Source organism: Sycon ciliatum, chromosome 12, assembly GCF_964019385.1.
Source record: "Sycon ciliatum chromosome 12, ocSycCili1.1, whole genome shotgun sequence".
Taxonomy (NCBI): domain Eukaryota; kingdom Metazoa; phylum Porifera; class Calcarea; order Leucosolenida; family Sycettidae; genus Sycon; species Sycon ciliatum.
The window spans coordinates 1,918,616-1,937,860 of NC_088654.1; the positions used below are offsets into that span (position 1 = coordinate 1,918,616).

Genomic DNA, 19,245 nt, shown 5'->3' on the forward strand with positions numbered 1-19,245 from the left:
AAGGCCGTGATAATTGCCAGATGAGAGGAGATAGCTGGCCCAGCACTCCTATTTATTTTCGTCTTGTATGAATTATGATACCTGTGTTGAATCAAGGATATCAATATTATTCATAGATGGGAAGAGGTGGGTGGGTGAGAAAGGAACAAACCGGTGTTCTTCTCACTACCCAAGCAAAGCAAATATGAAGTAGCAATACGGCCAGCGCGAAGTATGGTGTATGCGTTACGGGTTCAAGCTCCGATGTGTGCTGCAGCCGCATATGGCTGGTTGGCTGGCGAGTTCAGGTGAGTTCCGGCGTACGCATGTTACATGCCACCACAGCGTGCATGTACGTGTTACTTGACATGCATCAATGAATAGCGTGGGATCTGCGGGCTCTTTGGAAGCCGCTGGAGCGCGTGTGAAGTGGTAGCTTGTGCAATGTGTTAACCTACATTACCGCAAGCTCTAATGTGCTATTAACACGCATGCACTCGCTATTGCAGACCAGTGGAGAGCACACATCATATGGAGGATTCATGGAGTGCTGGGCAACCGAATCTGGCATGTGATAATCATGTAGGATAGTCCACGCACGAGGTGCAGCCCATGAAATGGGCACCCATGAACTGGGCGGAGTGTGGACGGCCTGTAAAGTGTATGATAGTGTGTATGTATGTCCACGCACAAAGTGCAGCCCATGAGATGGGCGCCCATGAAATGGACGGAGTGTGGACGGCCCACGCACACGAGGTGCAGCCCATGAATGGGCACCCATGAACTGGGCGGAGTGTGGACGGCCTGTATGATAGTGTGTATGTATGTCCACGCACAAAGTGCAGCCCATGACATGGGCGCCCATGAAATGGACGGAGTGTGGACGGCCCACGCACGAAGTGCAATGCCCGTTAGGAGGCAGGAGTGTGGGAGTATGAGTGTGATGGCCGAAGGCCGTGATAATTGCCAGATGAGAGGAGATAGCTGGCCCATGGTTGCCCAGCCTCCATGCTAAGTTGTGACACATTGCAATGCACGTGAATGACACCGTTGTTGCTATCAGCGCAGTTTGTCAGCACAATCCTAGCAGAGCAAGTTGCTGTGCTGTTCCAAACGGTCAGCCGTGTGGGTACGTGCATGGGTGCGAGTTGCGTGCCCGCGTGGCGGGTTCTTACATACCTCCATGCGTTGTGTGATGCGCTTGTACCTCTGATAGCTTTTGGGTCAACTGCGCCATGTCTGTGTCGATTGTCCTGATGTAGCGCAAGACGCTGTCGCTTCTCCATCGGCCCATTGCCCTGATTAGCCAGTCCGGGGTACCCGCCATGGCTGCAGTTGTGGCGGCACCGATGCGGAACGAATGACCAGCGTAATCGCGTGAATTGGGTGTTCCCGTGAGTGGGAGAAGCTGTCGGAGCTTTTCTGTCAGTGCCTGCCTGGTCAGCGGTCTCCCAGGGCGGTAGCGGAAGAGTGCGTCAGTGGCGTCAGACGGACAGACTGTAAAATATGCCAGGAGGGCGGCAACCGGGCAAGGTTGTGAAGTGGTACTACCGATTATCTGCATGGCCCTGACGAAGTTGGTCCGTCTTCGATTGCTTGATGTGGAAGCGGATATATGTGCGTCCTTAAGTGACATCCAGAGTCACATCCTGGCGCGTGGCATGAGTGGCAGGGTCAAACCCGGCTGGAGGCGCAGTGAATTCAGCGCATCGAAGAGATCTGAAGAAGGCGAGCACCATTGCCGCCTTGAGCATGCCCTTGTCCTGCTGGTGACGCCGTTGGTCCAGGCTGAGTTGGTTGAGGAGCTTCCGCAGCAAATCAATGGTGATTGGGAGGCGAGTGCGCTGGATTGCCGGGTCAGTCGCCGTCCTCTTGATGCCTCGCATAACACGTGGCGGCAGCAATGCATTCATCGTTGGATCTCGGAATCCGGCTTCGAGATGCATGTTGCGTACTGCGGCCATGTAGACATGAATTGTCTGTGGTTGAACCGATTGTGTGAGGTGTGCTGCGAAGCAGCTGGGCATCGTGTCTGTAGCCGGCATGGGCGTCCATCTCTGCAACGCACAGAATTGCGTAAATTTCCTTTCGCCAGTGGCGTACGTGCGCCGTGTTGTCGGGGCGATTGCCATGGCTGCCAGGTCGGCGACCTCCTGCATCAGTCCAGGAGAGGGAGGCGGATTGCAGTGTCCGGGGCTTGCTGTGCGATGGTGCCAGCTGCTGGAATGCCTGTCAGAGTGATACAGAAATAGGGCTTGGCGCGGCTAAACCTCTTGTTGATATCCCATAAGCGCCGCGTAAATGTTCTGCCTGGTACGACGACGCTCGACGCAAAGGAGAGTTTCCCCAGGAAGTGATCGAGTTTGCGTTGCGTGGTCTGGGTGCAGCGTGACAGCTCGCTGAGGAGCTCGCGGAGGTCCGTCGGTTTGTCGTCTGGGAGACGGGCTTCCATGCGCACCGTGTCCAGCACAATTCCGAGGAGGGCAGTAATGTGTGAAAGCAGACAGTGTTCAGGGGAGTGGAAGTCGGCTTACTTTTTCTCAGTGGGCTTCGAAGTCTTCTCGTGGCTATCTGCAGGGCGCTGCCACCTGAAGCGGGTGGTGCTGGTGCAGGATGTGGCGGCATGTCCTTTGTCTTCACATGAGCTGCAGGCGTAAAGACGGTCGCAGGGTGTGCGGGAACAGGGCCTGCCGCGGTTGAAGTTAAAACAGACTTGGCGGGTGCTGCCCGCCACTGATGGAAAGGGCTGCGCGTGTTGAGCTGCGGCATGTGGGCAGGCAGCGGTCGCGGCTGTTTTGGAGCGTGCATTTGGTGCATGACAGACGGGGAGAGCGGAGTAGGCGAATACTCCACAGCGTCTGATTGATCACGTCCCAGCGCAGTGCCATGCTGGCGGTGTGTTGGCGAAATGCTCGATCATAGTTCAGCACAGGAGACGTCTGCATGACAGACGGGGAGAGCGGAGTAGGCGAATACTCCACAGCGTCTGATTGATCACGTCGCAGCGCAGTGCCATGCTGGCGGTGTGTTGGCGAAATGCTCGATCATAGTTCAGCACAGCAGACGTCTGCATGACAGACGGGGAGAGCGGAGTAGGCGAATACTCCACAGCGTCTGATTGATCACGTCGCAGCGCAGTGCCATGCTGGCGGTGTGTTGGCGAAATGCTCGATCATAGTTCAGCACAGCAGACGTCGTGAACTGTTGGTTCGCAGTACAAAGTATGTGCTGGTAGCAGACGAGCTCATGAGCTCGGTCAGGACGAGCAAGAACGACGATGCCCATGTAGATCGTCCAGGCCTCCAGCCAAGCCGAGAAGTCGTTGATCGCGCGCGTGTGCTTTGCGCTGAGGTTGAGCGAGAGCTGAGCCATGTCGCCGCCAGCTGTAACCAGTTGTATTGGCTCCTGTCCCTGGGAGCTGAAATTTTCCAGCAAGAGTTCCTCAAGTTCCACAAACTCTCCGCGCTGGATTTTTTCAATCGCGCGACGTGGCGGTGTGGGTAGAACCGAGGGCTTGGAGAGAACTGGAGGTCCTGGCAAAGTCGGGGTTCCGATAGAACTGGAAGTTCCGGGCAGGATAGGTCCGGAGCTTGACGCTCGGAGCGTGGGAGCGATCTTTCGGGTGCGGAGCACGCGCGTGGGAGAGATCGGCTTCCAGATCAGACTCAGCACTGTCTGTTCTCCAGGCGTTCCACACGTTCGAGGAGAGAGTGGAGGGCGTTCATCTTCATAACGGCTGAGGAAATGATGTCCGGGGAGAGCAATGAGGGCTCGTCCTGCATAGAAGCGTCGGTGCCTGGAGCGGGGTCAGAAGTCTGAACTAGCTGCTGACGGTGTGTCGGAGGCATCAGGCGCGAAGGCGCGCATGCCGTCAGTCCGCGCGTATGGCGAGGTCGAAGCCCTACCCGAGCGGCGACGGGTAACCTCGACGGCATACCCGCGGCCGCGTCCACGTCTGCTTCCTCGTACAGAGCCTCGTGGCATGGTGAAAGAGAGAGAAAGGGAGTGAGAAAGGAGAAAGGAACAAACCGGTGTTCTTCTCACTACCCAAGCAAAGCAAATATGAAGTAGCAATACGGCCAGCGCGAAGTATGGTGTATGCGTTACGGGTTCAAGCTCCGATGTGTGCTGCAGCCGCATATGGCTGGTTGGCTGGCGAGTTCAGGTGAGTTCCGGCGTACGCATGTTACATGCCACCACAGCGTGCATGTACGTGTTACTTGACATGCATCAATGAATAGCGTGGGATCTGCGGGCTCTTTGGAAGCCGCTGGAGCGCGTGTGAAGTGGTAGCTTGTGCAATGTGTTAACCTACATTACCGCAAGCTCTAATGTGCTATCAAACAAGTAACGTACTTGCGTGATGTCTGCGGCCTTTATCCTATTCATAGCTATATTAAAATTCTTATCTCCTCGCAGATTATTTGAAAACAGTCTATAAATGATTGTGTCCTACCCCGAGGTAACTGACAATGGCCGCAAACATCCAGTGAATCCAAAGAATCTATAATGAAAACACTTTCTCTGTTTAGGAATGGGTTTGCTCCCACACTGGAGCTCGCGGTATTCCGCCGACGACTTGACACTTGACTGACTCACGACTGCCATCCAGAGAACACAAGCAGTCCATCGAACCTTCGACTCGGCAAAACTGCAAGAAAGCACCACTCCTTGCTCAATACACGGTGTTTCGGGGATTTCACCCCTCATCAGTTGAGCTTGAGTAGGCTGAGGAAGATTGTGCCTGAAGAGCACCACTTATAGTGCTGTCCAGGCACAAACATCACCAGAGATACAAACTTACAGAGACACTCCGTTTCCAGCGCGACAAACACCTCGTGAACACCAGATAGCAGCGTGAGTCAGTTATCGCTCCTGGATGGTGAGAACAGACGTAGAGGGCCCTCGGTCTCAACTGATGAAGGGTGAATTACCCGAAACACCGTGTATTGAGCAGGGAGTGGTGCTTTCTTGCAGGTTTGCCAAGTCGAAGGTTCGATGGACTTCTCGTGTTCTCTGGATGGCAGTGGTGAGTCAGTCAAGTCGTCGGCTGATTAGCGCGAGCTCCATTGTGGGACCAAACCCATTCCTAAACAAAATCACCGCCGAAGTCGCAACCTCTATTTCGTACTTTCTCTGTCTTCTTATTGTTTGGTTTTATGATAAGATGAACAGGTTAAACTCGGCTGGAGAGCCAAGGATTAAAATTAAAAAAGAGAACTCTAAGTTTACAAGGTATACGTTTTGTCCAACACTAATGGTATAAGCAGAATACTGTTGAGTCAAAAACGTGCCACAATTAGCACACAAACTGGCTGATGAGATCCTGACATTCAACGACCTGATGCTTAGCTGCATCACGTCTAGAATGCGCAGGCCAGCAGCATTCCAACTTGGAAGGTTCTAAGTTATGAAGTACCGTAAGACAGGGGAAGGTGAGCACACTCTAGACGAAAACAAGCTAAACACCACAGCGAACTAAGAATGTTAGCTATGTCAAGATGGTGACTCGACAGCATCCTGCTTATAACCGTTAGCAAGATTACATATCCAAGAGTGTGAAGCTCCTATCTCGAGCTGCGATGGGTTCACCCACGGCGGAATTTTTTATGGTGTCATTCTTTGGCTGAAGTATGATCAAGTGCGTATGCTTTCCCACACATTTTTTGTAGATACGGTGAGAGTTCACCAGGTTCAGGACACATCGATCTATCGTCCGTTGTTCTGCTTCGACTACCATAGCTGTGATGTACAAATTCTTTGTACTTTGATCTCTGACTACGCATGATGGCATCAGCGAGCCAAACAGCTGTCAAAGACTGATATCATAAAAAAAATTCCACCGTGGGCTGGGGGACCGTCGAGTTGCACACTCTTGGTTGTGTACTCTTGCCGTTAGTGTTGGACAAAACAGATAATTTGTAAACTTATGGTCCTCTTTTTCTAAGATGAACAGGTTTCATATTTTTGCCGCATAAACAAATCATGTGGGGGGCATGCATCTGACAATGAGTTCCAGAGTTGCTTGTTGGTGGCAAGGTTGAGGCATTCCTGAATCGGCGCTTTCAGAGGCTTGAGGTCTTCTTTGATGTTGTCGACCTATCTCTCGTGGGGTCGTCTAAGGGGGGAGGGGGGGGGGGGGGGCTTGATGTCCGAAGTATAAAATGTATAGGTAGTAACTTAAATAAAATGGGGTTTGTATTTTTCTGTAATTTTCGACATCATTAATAAAAGAATTCTCATCCAGCGCATGCGCCAAAAGTGAATTGCAACTAAATAGAGCGGTTGTCAGTTGACAACCCTCATTGTCATTCTCAACTCATTCTCCACTCATTCTCAACTCATTCTCAACTCATTCTCAACTCATTCTCAACTCATTCTGCACCTCCCGTAGTGGCTAGTAGTGGTACTACAGTCGTGTACATGCAGCCCCAAATGTACTACATGTCTATGCAGCCCCTAATGTAGTACATGTCTATGCAGCCCATGATGTAATAGTACATGTCTATGCAGCCCCTAATGTAGTACATGTCTATGCAGCCCATGATGTACTACATGTCTATGCAGCCCATGATGTAATAGTACATGTCTATGCAGCCCCTAATGTACTACATGTCTATGCAGCCCATGATGTAATAGTACATGTCTATGCAGCCCATGATGTAATAGTACATGTCTATGCAGCCCATGATGTAATAGTACATGTCTATGCAGCCCCTAATGTAGTACATGTCTATGCAGCCCCTAATGTACTACATGTCTATGCAGCCCATGATGTAATAGTACATGTCTATGCAGCCCATGATGTAATAGTACATGTCTATGCAGCCCCTAATGTAGTACATGTCTATGCAGCCCCTAATGTACTACATGTCTATGCAGCCCATGATGTAATAGTACATGTCTATGCAGCCCATGATGTAATAGTACATGTCTATGCAGCCCATGATGTAATAGTACATGTCTATGCAGCCCATGATGTAATAGTACATGTCTATGCAGCCCCTAATGTAGTACATGTCTATGCAGCCCATGATGTAATAGTACATGTCTATGCAGCCCATGATGTAATAGTACATGTCTATGCAGCCCATGATGTAATAGTACATGTCTATGCAGCCCATGATGTAATAGTACATGTCTATGCAGCCCATGATGCAATAGTACATGTCTATGCAGCCCCTAATGTAGTACATGTCTATGCAGCCCATGATGTAATAGTACATGTCTATGCAGCCCATGATGTAATAGTACATGTCTATGCAGCCCATGATGTAATAGTACATGTCTATGCAGCCCATGATGTAATAGTACATGTCTATGCAGCCCATGATGTAACAGTACATGTCTATGCAGCCCATGATGTAATAGTACATGTCTATGCAGCCCATGATGCAATAGTACATGTCTATGCAGCCCATGATGTAATAGTACATGTCTATGTAGCCCATGATGTAATACTACTTCTGATTAGTACATGTCTATGCAGCCCATGATGTAATAGTACATGTCTATGCAGCTCATAATGTACCCTAAAGCTAACAGAGTATTGGCCGGATTTGTTTGTTTGGCGACAACTGCGGAAGATGTTGTCAGTCTCCTCCCTGTGTTTTCCCAGATAACCCATTCAACCACAGCAAGTTTGTGTCTAATTATCAACCCTGGATCTACGACTTGGACGGATCTGGACTGCGAGTGGCCCTTCAGCAGCGGGGAGCTTTTACCGCTGCCAATGTGAAAGAACTGCAACGCCGTCAAGGAAAGGCAGAGCATAACCAAGAAATGCTCAACATTCTAACGCCAGGTGGTGTTAAGGCTTACACAGTCCTGTGTGATGCAATTGAAAGCATGAGTTCCTTTTACAAATCAGATTGCGACGGCATGAGGCAGCTTCTAGCTGAGCCAGCACCCGGTATGTCTCTTGGGGTCTTGTAATCTTCGAATTTCAGAGTCCATTCACTTGGAACAGCAAGCACTTAACCGCTGTTGTCATCTCCTGAGGTTTGGTGATGAAAGGGATCATACAATTTAAACGGCGTATGTGCTTTTAGCTGCCCTAGCACTGTGTGTGGGCAGATGGCTTCTCTAGTACAACGCATGTACATAGTGGCCTCCCTACCGCCACCGGTATAGATAATATAATAGAACAGAGAGGTTCCAGGCTGGCCAATACAGTGCTAAATGGCAAAAGGCAGAGCTGGTTCAAAGATGAATAAGAAGTTAAAATGAACTCGGATGGAGAGCCAAGGATTATTTATAAAAAGTAAAAAGAACCAAGGAGCTACAAGTTACACTATAACGTCCACTAGCACCACCAGTTACTAAACAATCAGCTCATGTTAGTTGTAGAAAGTCAGTACCGTCGGTCAGAGTCGTGCAATGTTATCGCATGAGCTGATTGTTTAGTAACTGGTGGTGCTAGTGGATATTATAGTGTAACTTGTATTTCCTTGGTCTTATTGCTTTTTATAAAGAAGATTAAAGAATATTGTTTTTACCCCATTCTTACACACACTAAGCCAGTATTAGAAAACAGTTCTCTGTTCTTTATTCATTGCTTAGTGCGTGAAACTCAGAACAATTTGTCATCCTTTATTCTTGTCAGCACAGATACCATGTCACCTCCTACCCTCCGCAACAGTATTCTTAGAGGTAGTGGCTTGGAAGAAAGGTTCTAATTCTGAACATGCACAGGCTTGCATGCACAACTGGCTAGTGAGACAGTGACATGCCGCAAGGCTTCAGAGAACTACACTATTTCCAAGTTGATTTTTACAGTATTTCCAGGTCCAGATTGAACATGTAAAGCTGGTGTTTGTGCAGGTATCGAAATTCCTCGGTTATAGGTCGCACCTTTTGACACTTACCATTTCGTGCAAAGAAGTGCGCGCCTTACAATCGAGTGGGACACCCTGCATTACATGAGGATATATTAAAACAAGATGGCTAAAACCGAGAAGCTGCTGCAGTGTGACTTGTAATCGAGTGCGACTTAAATTAGGGGAATTGCAATACTACCGCATGTGTTCATTTATATTTTGTGAAACTGCATGCACTATCTCCTGCTATCCCAGACGCAACAACGCTACCTCCATCCACTGGAGTTGCAGCCTCGCCGCCTACCTCTGTTCACGCTCCTGCACCAGTAACGGCTACGCCAGCAGAAGCGCCAGCAGCAGCAACAGTAGCAGCAGCAGCGGCAGTGCCGGGAACATTGGTCCCCACAGCTAATCTTCACGTGGACAGTCCACTAGGCGAGATGATAGGGTAAGGCCACTTCAAACTCTACATATTAGACTTGTGCTGAACAAGTTACTGGAATTGTATATTTAGATATGTAAAAGTAATAGGAGACATGAACACTAAATTACTAATTTTACTGGTTTGCTAACTTTGGCGAAAGTCCGTTGCGTGTTCATACATGTTCAAATTCAATTATTTTTCATAAGTTTGAACGAGTTGAAAAACAGAAAGGTTTGAAGAAAGAATCGTCCCCAGCAGCACTCAAACCAGAAACCCTAGGCTACGGGCAGTGATGCTTTATTGTCAGTATTACACCTTCCAGTGGCTAAAGATGAATCAGTGCCAATATAGATGAGGAGGGAGCGTTTGCCAGCCATGGCGTCGAAAGAAAGTATAAGAAGTGTGGTGGTGCACCAATACCATGGTAAATATTAAAGGAAAGGGAGTTATGAGTACATGTAAGCCATGGTTTAGTTAGCTTCCCAACAGCTACCGCTGAGAAAACAAAATTTCTTTATAACGAGAGACCTAGGAAGCTCAGGGCCCTACACCACGCTTTTTTGCCTAGCTCATCATGTAGGTTATTAGAACTGAGAAAACGTTCTCTTTGGCCCCAACTTTGTTGCGGTCTTATAGTAGCGACTTCAGTCCAAACTTCTACAATCTGAATTAGGGCCAACAAATTACAGGACTGGAAAGAGAAACCTCTGCAGAACACATACAGAAAATGTCATGGGTATATCTTATCCCAAACCGGAGATATCAGGCCCCAAAGTTGGTATGCAATTGTCAGAGGCCATGTATGCAATTGTATGCAGAGCAATGGCACGAAAGTGGGTTTCCCGGACCTCGTGAATATCAAGCATACACACTGAATGTATGCGCGATATGCGGTTTTTGGTGTTCTTGGAGGGTGACGGAGAAACTGCCGTACATGTAGATGTTGCTCTGCTTCGATGAATTGAAATAATCACCTCCTCACTGCTCAAGCACCTCCAGAATCTTGACGTGAAGAACATAGTCATTAGCGGATTTACAAGCCAAAGGTCTGCTCGCTCCGTCATGCAGAGCCCGTCATATAGTGCACCCCATAGCCGACTTCAGCCGCTGCGCACAAATTCTTCAAACTGCTAAAAACGGCTACGGAGGAGAACCTTACCATGAACCCATCTAAACTAATTCGAGGGCTCTGGACACGATGGTGACTCGGTCATTGACGGGCAAGGTAGCTGAGAAAGCCTGAGATGCCGAAAGTTTGCTTCGAACACTAAAAATACGGAGCGATCTATCCAAAAGTCGATGGCTCATGACATGCGACACACTGTTGGAAAGCTATTCATGTGTGCTTGCCCATCATGTAAACATCGAAGGCGATGGGAACATGAATAACGCGTAGGCAGGCGTAGAACGCCGAGAGAAAAATTGTTCCGTGCACTTCACCATACATTACCATACATTCGTGCGACGAAGGATTTCTGCCTTTTGGTCAAGTGATTGAAGTCGCTACTTATAGTATTTTACGTCGACCATGACGGCTGCAATCTCCACCCATACCACAACGAACTGATTGGCTACAATATTGTATTGCGAATAGTTTCCATCTGTTCGAGTAACATGCATGATGACCTAGGCAAAAAAGCATAGCGTAGAGCCCTGAGCGAAAGAAATAAACTTTTTCTTTGCATTCGAGGGTAATACAACACCGTCTACCACCTTGATGACCTAGGCAAAAAAGCATAGGGATGTTATAAATGTTTCATTCTCCTATTTTTTTTTTCAAGACATAACCTGGGAATCGAAGCCGCACTAACGCCCTGCATGCATTCCCCCGATACACTTCGCATACATACTCATTCTTACAAGTTGCTTCACGTTATGATCTTGCATTTTACAGTCCTATTTGAATATTGTGGCCAGGTGTCTTTGATGGTACGGTACGGGATAGCGCCAGGCATGCCGATGGCACAAACAAACACGGAATTAAAGCTGTGTGGACCCTGGCTAGCGCCATACGTTACTGAAGTAACGTCTTTTGCATAGCCAGTTGAATAATTATTATAATTATACCGTATATTTTCTATTATAAGCACAGTTCTCCATTACTAGCACAGTCTATAATACTAGCACACTGTGAGCACCTTTCGAAACATTATAAGCACAGTCTCTATTATTAGCACGGTCTTGGTGGAAATCAATGCTGCATGCATGATATTCCGCATGTATTTCTTCTTGCTCTGTATGGATGTATTGGTTGAAAAATATAAGCACGGTCTCCAATATAAGCGCGGTCTCCAACGTAAGCACGGGGTAGAGGGGTGTTGAAACAATATAAGCACGGCGCTTATAATAGAGAATATACGGTACTGAATTAGGAGATGGCTCAGGAACATCTGTATTTTGGTTTCTGATCAAGTTGTGTTTTCATCCTGCTCCCCCATGCAGTTCGAAACGTGTTGCAGATATCGAAGACCAAAGAGGATTTGTTCAGGTTCTTGAACCTTTTTTCAGCAAAAATGAGAAAAGTAAGTGATGATTTAGGCATCATGTACATGTATTATTAAGCCGCATCAAACGAGTCTTTGGTTTCGGGTAATATGGCACTAAAATACTGGTCGGTCGGTTGGCTTTCCTTTTTTTCTGATATGTTTTATGCATGCCAGATCTGGTGTGCCCACAGCCCAGATACAATAAAACCAATACAATGCCACATGCCACATGTATGTACGTGTCATGTACATAGCATTCCCAATCAACAAGACAATAGCTCGATCAGACCGCCAGGAACAGCCACACTGGTCATACTCAGACACCGAGCAAAGCAGAGCTCCGATACGTTGCGCATCAACACACCGTTAAGCGATTGGCCTTGCGAAGTAAAATAAAAAATAGATCGAGAGTTGCACATATAATAACCGGGTTTCGCTGCTCTTTTCGACTATTTCCGACAGCAATGTATATTCATTGCACCATAAGAGCGCTTGGAGAGTCCTCTTCGACCTGCAATATTCTTTTACAAGAGGACTACTAACAGTGGACTTGATACAGTGTTTATGATCAACAAAAATACCATCAACCGACTTCTTTACGTATCTAATATTGACTGAGTACGAGGTCAATATAGGAAATAAAAGTTGAGTAAAAGACCGAGGCGAAGCCGAGGTTTTTTACGAGGCTTTTATTTCCTATACTAACCAAGTACGAAGTCAATATTAGATTTATCACGACAAACCGTCCGTATTTCAAATTCCAGAACGGTATCTCATGAATCCCGGTTTTATGATTGCACAACCGTTGCACCACCACCTACGTATGCAGTGACAATTAATGCTGCACTAGGCACCGTTTAACTGCGCAACCCCTAAGCAGTCAAATGTAAGCAGTCAATAGCCCTAAGGAGTGAAATATGCAGGAATATTTGACTGCTTAGGTATAGCGAAAATCAATGGGAGTCAATACTAAGAGAATGATAACATAGCGTAAGGTTAAAATCTTCTACCAGTTTGATTTTGAAGGAAGAAAGGAACCTTTAGTCGTGCACGTAGGCAAAGAAGGATATGAAATCTGTACTGTATACTGGAGATTGTGGTTTAAAAGGCATTCTCCTACTTTATGTGTGCTGTGAAATTTAACAGTAAATGCCGGGCGGAATGCAGTCAAACGGGTCAACGCGAGATCGATGAACAATTCTTGTAACGTGCTGGACAACTTTCACGATCGCCACAAAGGTCACATCGATGGCATTTCGGCGGGTTACGGGCAAACCAACATGATGTGCATCATTTACTACCTGATGGTCAACCAGCGGGAGATGACCATACACGACTTGTATGTGTTGCTCAAAGAATGCGCAAGGCAGAACACGACCTTAATAGAAACAGCCTTGAGGTAAGGTGTTTTTGACCGACTCTATTCCTTTCTACTTGTTTGTACTAGTACAGCACACTGGTACACTGGATATTTTTGGTGGTGTCACCTTTTACGTATTCGTCGACGGTATGGTAGCGCGGAAATGTTGCCAAACTAGTTTTCAAGATCCGAAAATGCATTTTGCACACTGTGTAGCACGGCATGATTGAATATTAGGTCGTGTTTTAGAAACTCACCTGTGCAGACGTTACCGAAAATATATCTCAACCGAAGTTTTCCGGTTTTACTGTGGTCTTTGTTTGTTCACTGCAACAAGTTCCTGACTTCATGTTTGTCTTATTTGGCTCATTTACTAGCCTTCACGCCACTCTCCTCAAGTTTATAGATATGCCTTTTCACAATTTATTTTATTTCCTGTATTATTTTATTGATGTATTTATTTTCTGTATCGCACAGCATTTTTTTAAAGACAGCCAATTAAATTTAGGAGAGGGTATGACCAACCACAGAAAAAGCGGAAAAGAAAGAAGATGAAAAGCATGTACACAAAAGGGGGAAGGAATTAGCAACTTACAAAGCAATGTGATGCCCAGCGAGCTATGCAGCGGAATAGGTGACTGTGATTTTTGTCCCCAAGTCATGTGCATTTGCATACACCGGCAATGGGTCCAGGCCTTAACGCAATCCTTGCTGCTAGTGCGTTTCACGATCTCATTGAGCGCCAAATTATTGGTATTTACTCCACCTGCATGTGTGCATCTGTGTGTGTGTGTGTGTGTGTGTGTGTGTGTGTGTGTGTGTGCGTGTGTGTGTGTGTGTGTGTGTGTGTGTATGTGTGTGTGTATATGTGTGTGCGTGTGTGTTTGTGTGTGTGTGTGTGTGTGTGTGTGTATGTATGTGTATGTGTGTGTGTGTGTGTGTGTTGTTTGCAATTATTTCCATTCAGGGAGGCTGCATACAACTGAGCGGTGTTATGTCGTTGCTATAACAACCGCCTAGGACCAGCACTGGAGAAGCATGTGTAGCGTATTGCCTTGCTGTCTTCTGTTGCATGCTCTTCAGGGCATGCTAAATTGCTTCATACCGGCATCTGCCGGCCTAAGTCTATTATCCGAATCCTTTTCTCTAGGTTAAGACTCCTTGCCGGTATGCAGAGCATTCCGCCATCGTGTTAAATTATGACGTGCATTTTGCTGTACATATTTGGGGCGCTCTCTTCCTCCTTTGCCAGCCATATTATATCCCGCTGTTTTCTGATGATCGCTTTAATAGTGCGTGAAACTCAGAGTTAAAACAGTTTCTCTGTCCTGTTAATGTTTGAGCCAGCTCTGCCTCTCGGTATTGAGCACTCTCTTGGAAAGCCTGGAACCTCTCTGTTTTTACATCGGCTTTACTATAACTTTATGTCCTCATTCGGGCGTGTACACTCATACCTAGGTTATCTGGAACCCGAAGTTACGGGCACTTCGGTCTACTGGGCACTCTTTGGCGCGTTTCAGTGAAAATATTAGAGAGGTTGCGCACAACGAAAGTTCGTAAGATTTCGACAGTCCGGGTTCGCGAAACGAAAGTTGTTAGGAAGATCCGTCCAAACGCGACCGAAACCGAGCAGATCTACGAAAATATTTTTCGTCACTAGGAGTACTAAAATACTGCTATTTCACAACTACCTTGTCTTGATTCTTCGCACCCGCGCGGCCGTCGCGTTAACCCACTACGAAAAAGTTCACACGTTGTGCGCAACCTCACGTTTTACGAATATTTGTTAGCTTTTTTCGTTTAAACATTCCGTTACGGTGCTAAGAATTTTCGTTGTGCGCAACCTCTCCATTACTGCTCTTCTTCTGCCACTTGTTGTGTGAACTGTGATTGCACATGCCATATCAATGGCGTACCACCTCCCCCCTTAAAATTGTTGTGATTCGGATTCGGAGTTTTGGACATTTCGAAGTTACAGGCAGTGCCCGGTTCGAGAGCGCCCGGGTAAACGATGTCTGAGTGTATTTGCATTGCGTGATCTGTCCCACTACTAGTACCAGTGCATCCCGGATGCGTAGGTCGTGCACGACTGCAGCCTCTCTGTGTACGTCGTGTTAAACACACCCCGCACACCACAGGGAACTACCTACAGTCCATTTCAAAAAGATTTACAATAAGGTTTTGATCTTAAAAAGTATGAAGATAAGGGAAATTTGGACAACAAAGTACATAGAATGGTTTGTTAGGACACGGCAAATTGTTCTATGAAGGTTTCGGAACAATTGGACTAGCCGTTAAGGAGTTAGAATTTCGGCCAGGTTTCCGGCCTTTCCCCATGGTTTACAATTTGCCCTGGAAGCCAGTATCGATTTTTTTATCAAAACCCACGTGGACAGGAGACTGCGGTCTTGAACATTATCTTTTCGAATTGTCACATGTTGCACGTTGATACTAGGGAGGTTTCGCTCTACGGAATTACGTATGAAAATAACGTAGGAACTGCACGGAATTTTCATACGTAAAAATCAGAGTTGTTGGGTTTCGCTCTACGTGATTTCTCCACAACTGCTAAACATGCGTTGTTGCTTTGGAGACGTGTTGGCTGTGGTGTTTCGCTAGGCTTCTGCCGCACGCAGTCCCGTAATCGGCCGTATACCAAGCTCACATTCGACGGAATCACTCACAACACAAAAGACTTTATGGTTGATTTGAAGTAGAGCGCCATGTCACGAACCGACTATTTCGTTCCAAGAAACTACATGTCCAAAGAAAAACTCTCTGGAAACGAAAAGCAGCGCAGCCAAACAAAGGTACAGCTAAAAACCTCATGCCGCACGCACAAGAACACAACAACCAAAAAGGCTACACGGTGCCAAGGCTGGCTCAGCGAAACCGACCGCAGCGGAACCTAAATGGTAGCCCGCTGTACAAGTTCGATATTACAGCCGCATCAAGGTGCCCCCAAGAGGAGCACATGAAGACAGTAAGATGCCAGGAGATAAAGGTCAAATCACAGAGAACAGACATCATGACCGCAATGGCAATCAGGAAGAGAAAGCAGATCGCAACTGAACATGATATGAACGTGTAGACTGAACTCCTAGGCATTCTCGCCACGCCATTCTCCCCTTCCTGATGTGTCTACGGAGAGATACATCACCAAAACTCGAAGCGAAAAAATGAAAGAAAAACAGAAAAGATTGCCTGAGTTGCTAGTGCTCAAGCAAACAGAAACAAAAACAAAAAATCAAAAAAGATGATAGGCAACGGAACAAGAAATGAAAACAACATGAAAGAACATGTGCGAAGCAAGAGAGAAGCAAGAGAGAAGCAAGAGAGTGAAAAGACATGACCATACGTTAATGGCGATGGTCCAATGCTGTTGCTACTCAGTAACTCACTGATATGCTTCCAGCGGGCAGATCTTGCTTTGTTGTATACTTTATTTATAGTGGAAATCAAAACAGGCAAAATGCCTAATAACATTGGACCCACTGTGAATAACATGTTAAAGGATATTGTGGAAAAGTAGATACAACAGAAAAAGAGAAAGGAAAAAAAAACAAAAAAAAAACACGGAAGGTTGGTTGCAACGAACAGATATCAATCCAGTGAGCATTGGAAAACCTATGTCGCTGATAATATATACTGCAAGGCTTGAGATTTAAAATCCAAATACCTATTTGAACATTTTGCTGCTGGTGGCAATCTATTCCACATAATGGCTCCAGCGTGCGTTAGGCGCTTAGCAGAACGAGCAGTGCTAGCAGGTGGGACCACAAGCAAGTTGAGGGCACGACAGCAAAAAAGGACTCAAACAGGGTGCTACATGCATCATGCAAACATCGCCAGATGAAACAAAACATATTCAAGTGCACAGAAACCTGTAGATCACATACATGCATTCGATTTAGCAGGGGAGCAGTACTGGTCCACGGTGGCGACTTGCAGACTGCCCGAGCGGCACGTTTGAACAGCCTATGTAGCCGTTGTTCCTGGGCAACTGTCAAATACGGGTAGTAACTAATAGAAGCATACAAAAATTCAGGCAAAATGATAGATCTGAAGTAGGTGAGTCGGCATGGATATGGCAGCGAGGAAGCATGTCGCAGCAGGACAGCAATTTTGCCGGCAACACGACGAGCAACATGGTCCACCATTGTGGTCCAACTCATGTCCGAGTCAAAATGCAGGCCAAGGTACTTGGCAGATGTGACTACTGGTAGGACTTGTGAATTGCATACAACATTGATGTCGAGGGCTGCAGCTCTATGGTGTGGTATGGCGAGTATCTGCGTCTTGGTCTCGTTAAGGATCAATCCACGTTTCTTCAACCAAGTGGCCAGGTACTGAACTGCTGCAGTGAGGCGCTGGGAGACAACTTCTGGCTGTGGACTGCTCGCACGCAGCGAGATGTCATCTGCTTGTTGGGCGACGTAGCGTGGTGTTCTTCATCTTTACGTCCACGTCTCGTACCAGCCCGTCACGTCCTGGGTGAACATCGACAACTCGTCCCAGCTGCCACTGACCACGTGGTGTGTCTTTGGCGAGTAGGATAACGACATCACCGACTTGCACGTTGTTGTAGGGTTTCTTCCATTTGGCACGACCACTCAGCATGGGCAGCCATTCTTGCATCCATCTTGCCCAGAAATGTCTGACCAGCTCCTGGACTCGTCTCCAGCGTCTCCTCAGGCTAGCTGCTGGGTCATTACCGGGTACATCAATACTGTGGCTCGCGTCGCCAAGCAGCAAGTCACTTGGAGAGATAGGAGTACAGTCTCTGGCATCTGAAGATACCGTTGTCAAGGGCCGACTGCTGATCAGGTGTTCTGCTCCAATCGTTGCCGTCACTAACTCCTCATCTGTGATGTCACCTGACTTCAGAATGGCGTACAGTGCTCGTTTGGCAGCCTTCACCATAACCTCAAATGGTCCTCCGAAGTGCGGTGCTGCGGGAGGGTTGAAGTGCCACTGAATCCGTTGACCGTTGGTTGCCTTGATGATCTTCTTCTCGTCCAGTTCACTTCTCAACTCGCGTAGCTCGGTTAATGCACCAACAAAGTTCGTGCCATTGTCAGTGAGCACCTCGTGTGGGGCGCCACGTCGTTCGACCATTCGGAAGAAGCAGTTCAGAAAGCTTCCAGTATCAAGACCATACGCTACTTCGATGTGGATAGCGCGTGTGGCAAGACAGGTGAAGATGCACAGCCATCTCTTTGCCTGCGCTCGGCGTCCCTGCTTGGTGTACATCGGTCCTGCAAAGTCGATTCCAACCCTTTCAAACGCACGGGTGCCGGGTTCAATCCGGAGTGTTGGCTGTGGCGCCATGAGCTGCTTAGCAGGCTTGGCCTTTCGGCGTTGGCATTCAGGACATTGACGATCCACTTCCTTGACTGCTTCACGTGCACCGACAACCCAGAACCGCTTTACTAACTCGTTCAGAACTTGATTGTTGCCGAGTGCGTGATGACCGTTGCCATGGATCCGCGTGATCACAAGCTTAGTTGTTGGATGCGTCCTGGGAAGGATGATCGGCGAGATCGTGTCAGAGGGCAAGACGTCTGCGTACTGAAGTCGACTCCTTGCACGCAGCAAGCCACTGTCATCTAACTGTGGATGGAGTACTGCAATCTTGCTCTGGGAACTCACAGGTTGTCCCTTCTTGATGGCCTTGATCTCATCTCGGAACTCAGACTCTTGCGCTGATTTCACCAGCATCAACTCGGACTCACTCAATTCGTCCACTGTCAATTCACCCAGTTCGCGGCGTTCGTGTGGCGCTCGAGCGTTGTGAAGAAATCTCATCACCCACGCTTGCACACGAATCAATCGCTCCAAATCAGAGTATCGCTGCGGTTCCAGTCGCCAAACACTGGGCTCCGTTGCGCCTGTGCCCTCATCATCAGTACCCGTCTCAGTGCTGCTCATCAGAACGGTCTCCTTTCATGGACTTAGTTTCCTTTGCTTGGGCTGTAGGTAACTGTCGTACTGGCCAGTCATCAGACGGCTTGGCCATGAAGCTAGGACCGGTCCACCACATACTGTCCGGTGTGAGCGATGTTGGGGCGCATCCTCTCGACACAATATCGGCCGGGTTCTCTGCCGTAGGGACATACCGCCATTGATCTGGGCTGCTTGCCTGGTGGATCGTGCTCACTCTGTTGGCAACGAACG

At 47.6% G+C, this 19,245-nt stretch overlaps 2 protein-coding genes across 3 annotated transcripts in view; one reads left to right on the top strand and one right to left on the bottom strand.

Annotated features, from left to right (window-relative positions):
* Nucleotides 1-14,568, top strand: part of LOC135828397 (uncharacterized) — a 21,356-nt gene extending 6,788 nt beyond the window's left edge. For both annotated transcript variants that reach the window (XM_065340845.1, XM_065340844.1), the window contains exons 3-7: nt 7,598-7,891; nt 9,054-9,246; nt 11,665-11,744; nt 12,855-13,107; nt 14,036-14,568. In XM_065340845.1, coding sequence (XP_065196917.1) covers nt 7,598-7,891; nt 9,054-9,246; nt 11,665-11,744; nt 12,855-13,107; nt 14,036-14,054 — 839 coding nt within the window. In that variant the 3' untranslated portion in view covers nt 14,055-14,568. The remainder of the gene's footprint in view (nt 1-7,597; nt 7,892-9,053; nt 9,247-11,664; nt 11,745-12,854; nt 13,108-14,035) is intronic.
* A 2,916-nt stretch (nt 14,569-17,484) lies between these two features.
* Nucleotides 17,485-18,876, bottom strand: LOC135828707 (uncharacterized). Its single transcript, XM_065341131.1, has one exon. The coding sequence runs from the start codon at nt 18,874-18,876 to the stop codon at nt 17,485-17,487; it is 1,392 nt and encodes a 463-aa protein (XP_065197203.1).
* Between the last annotated feature and the right edge of the window lie 369 nt (nt 18,877-19,245).

Excerpts from the sequence above, each read along its gene's own strand:
- LOC135828707 (XM_065341131.1), bottom strand. The coding sequence starts at position 18,876 with ATGAGATTTCTTCACAACGCTCGAGCGCCACACGAACGCCGCGAACTG.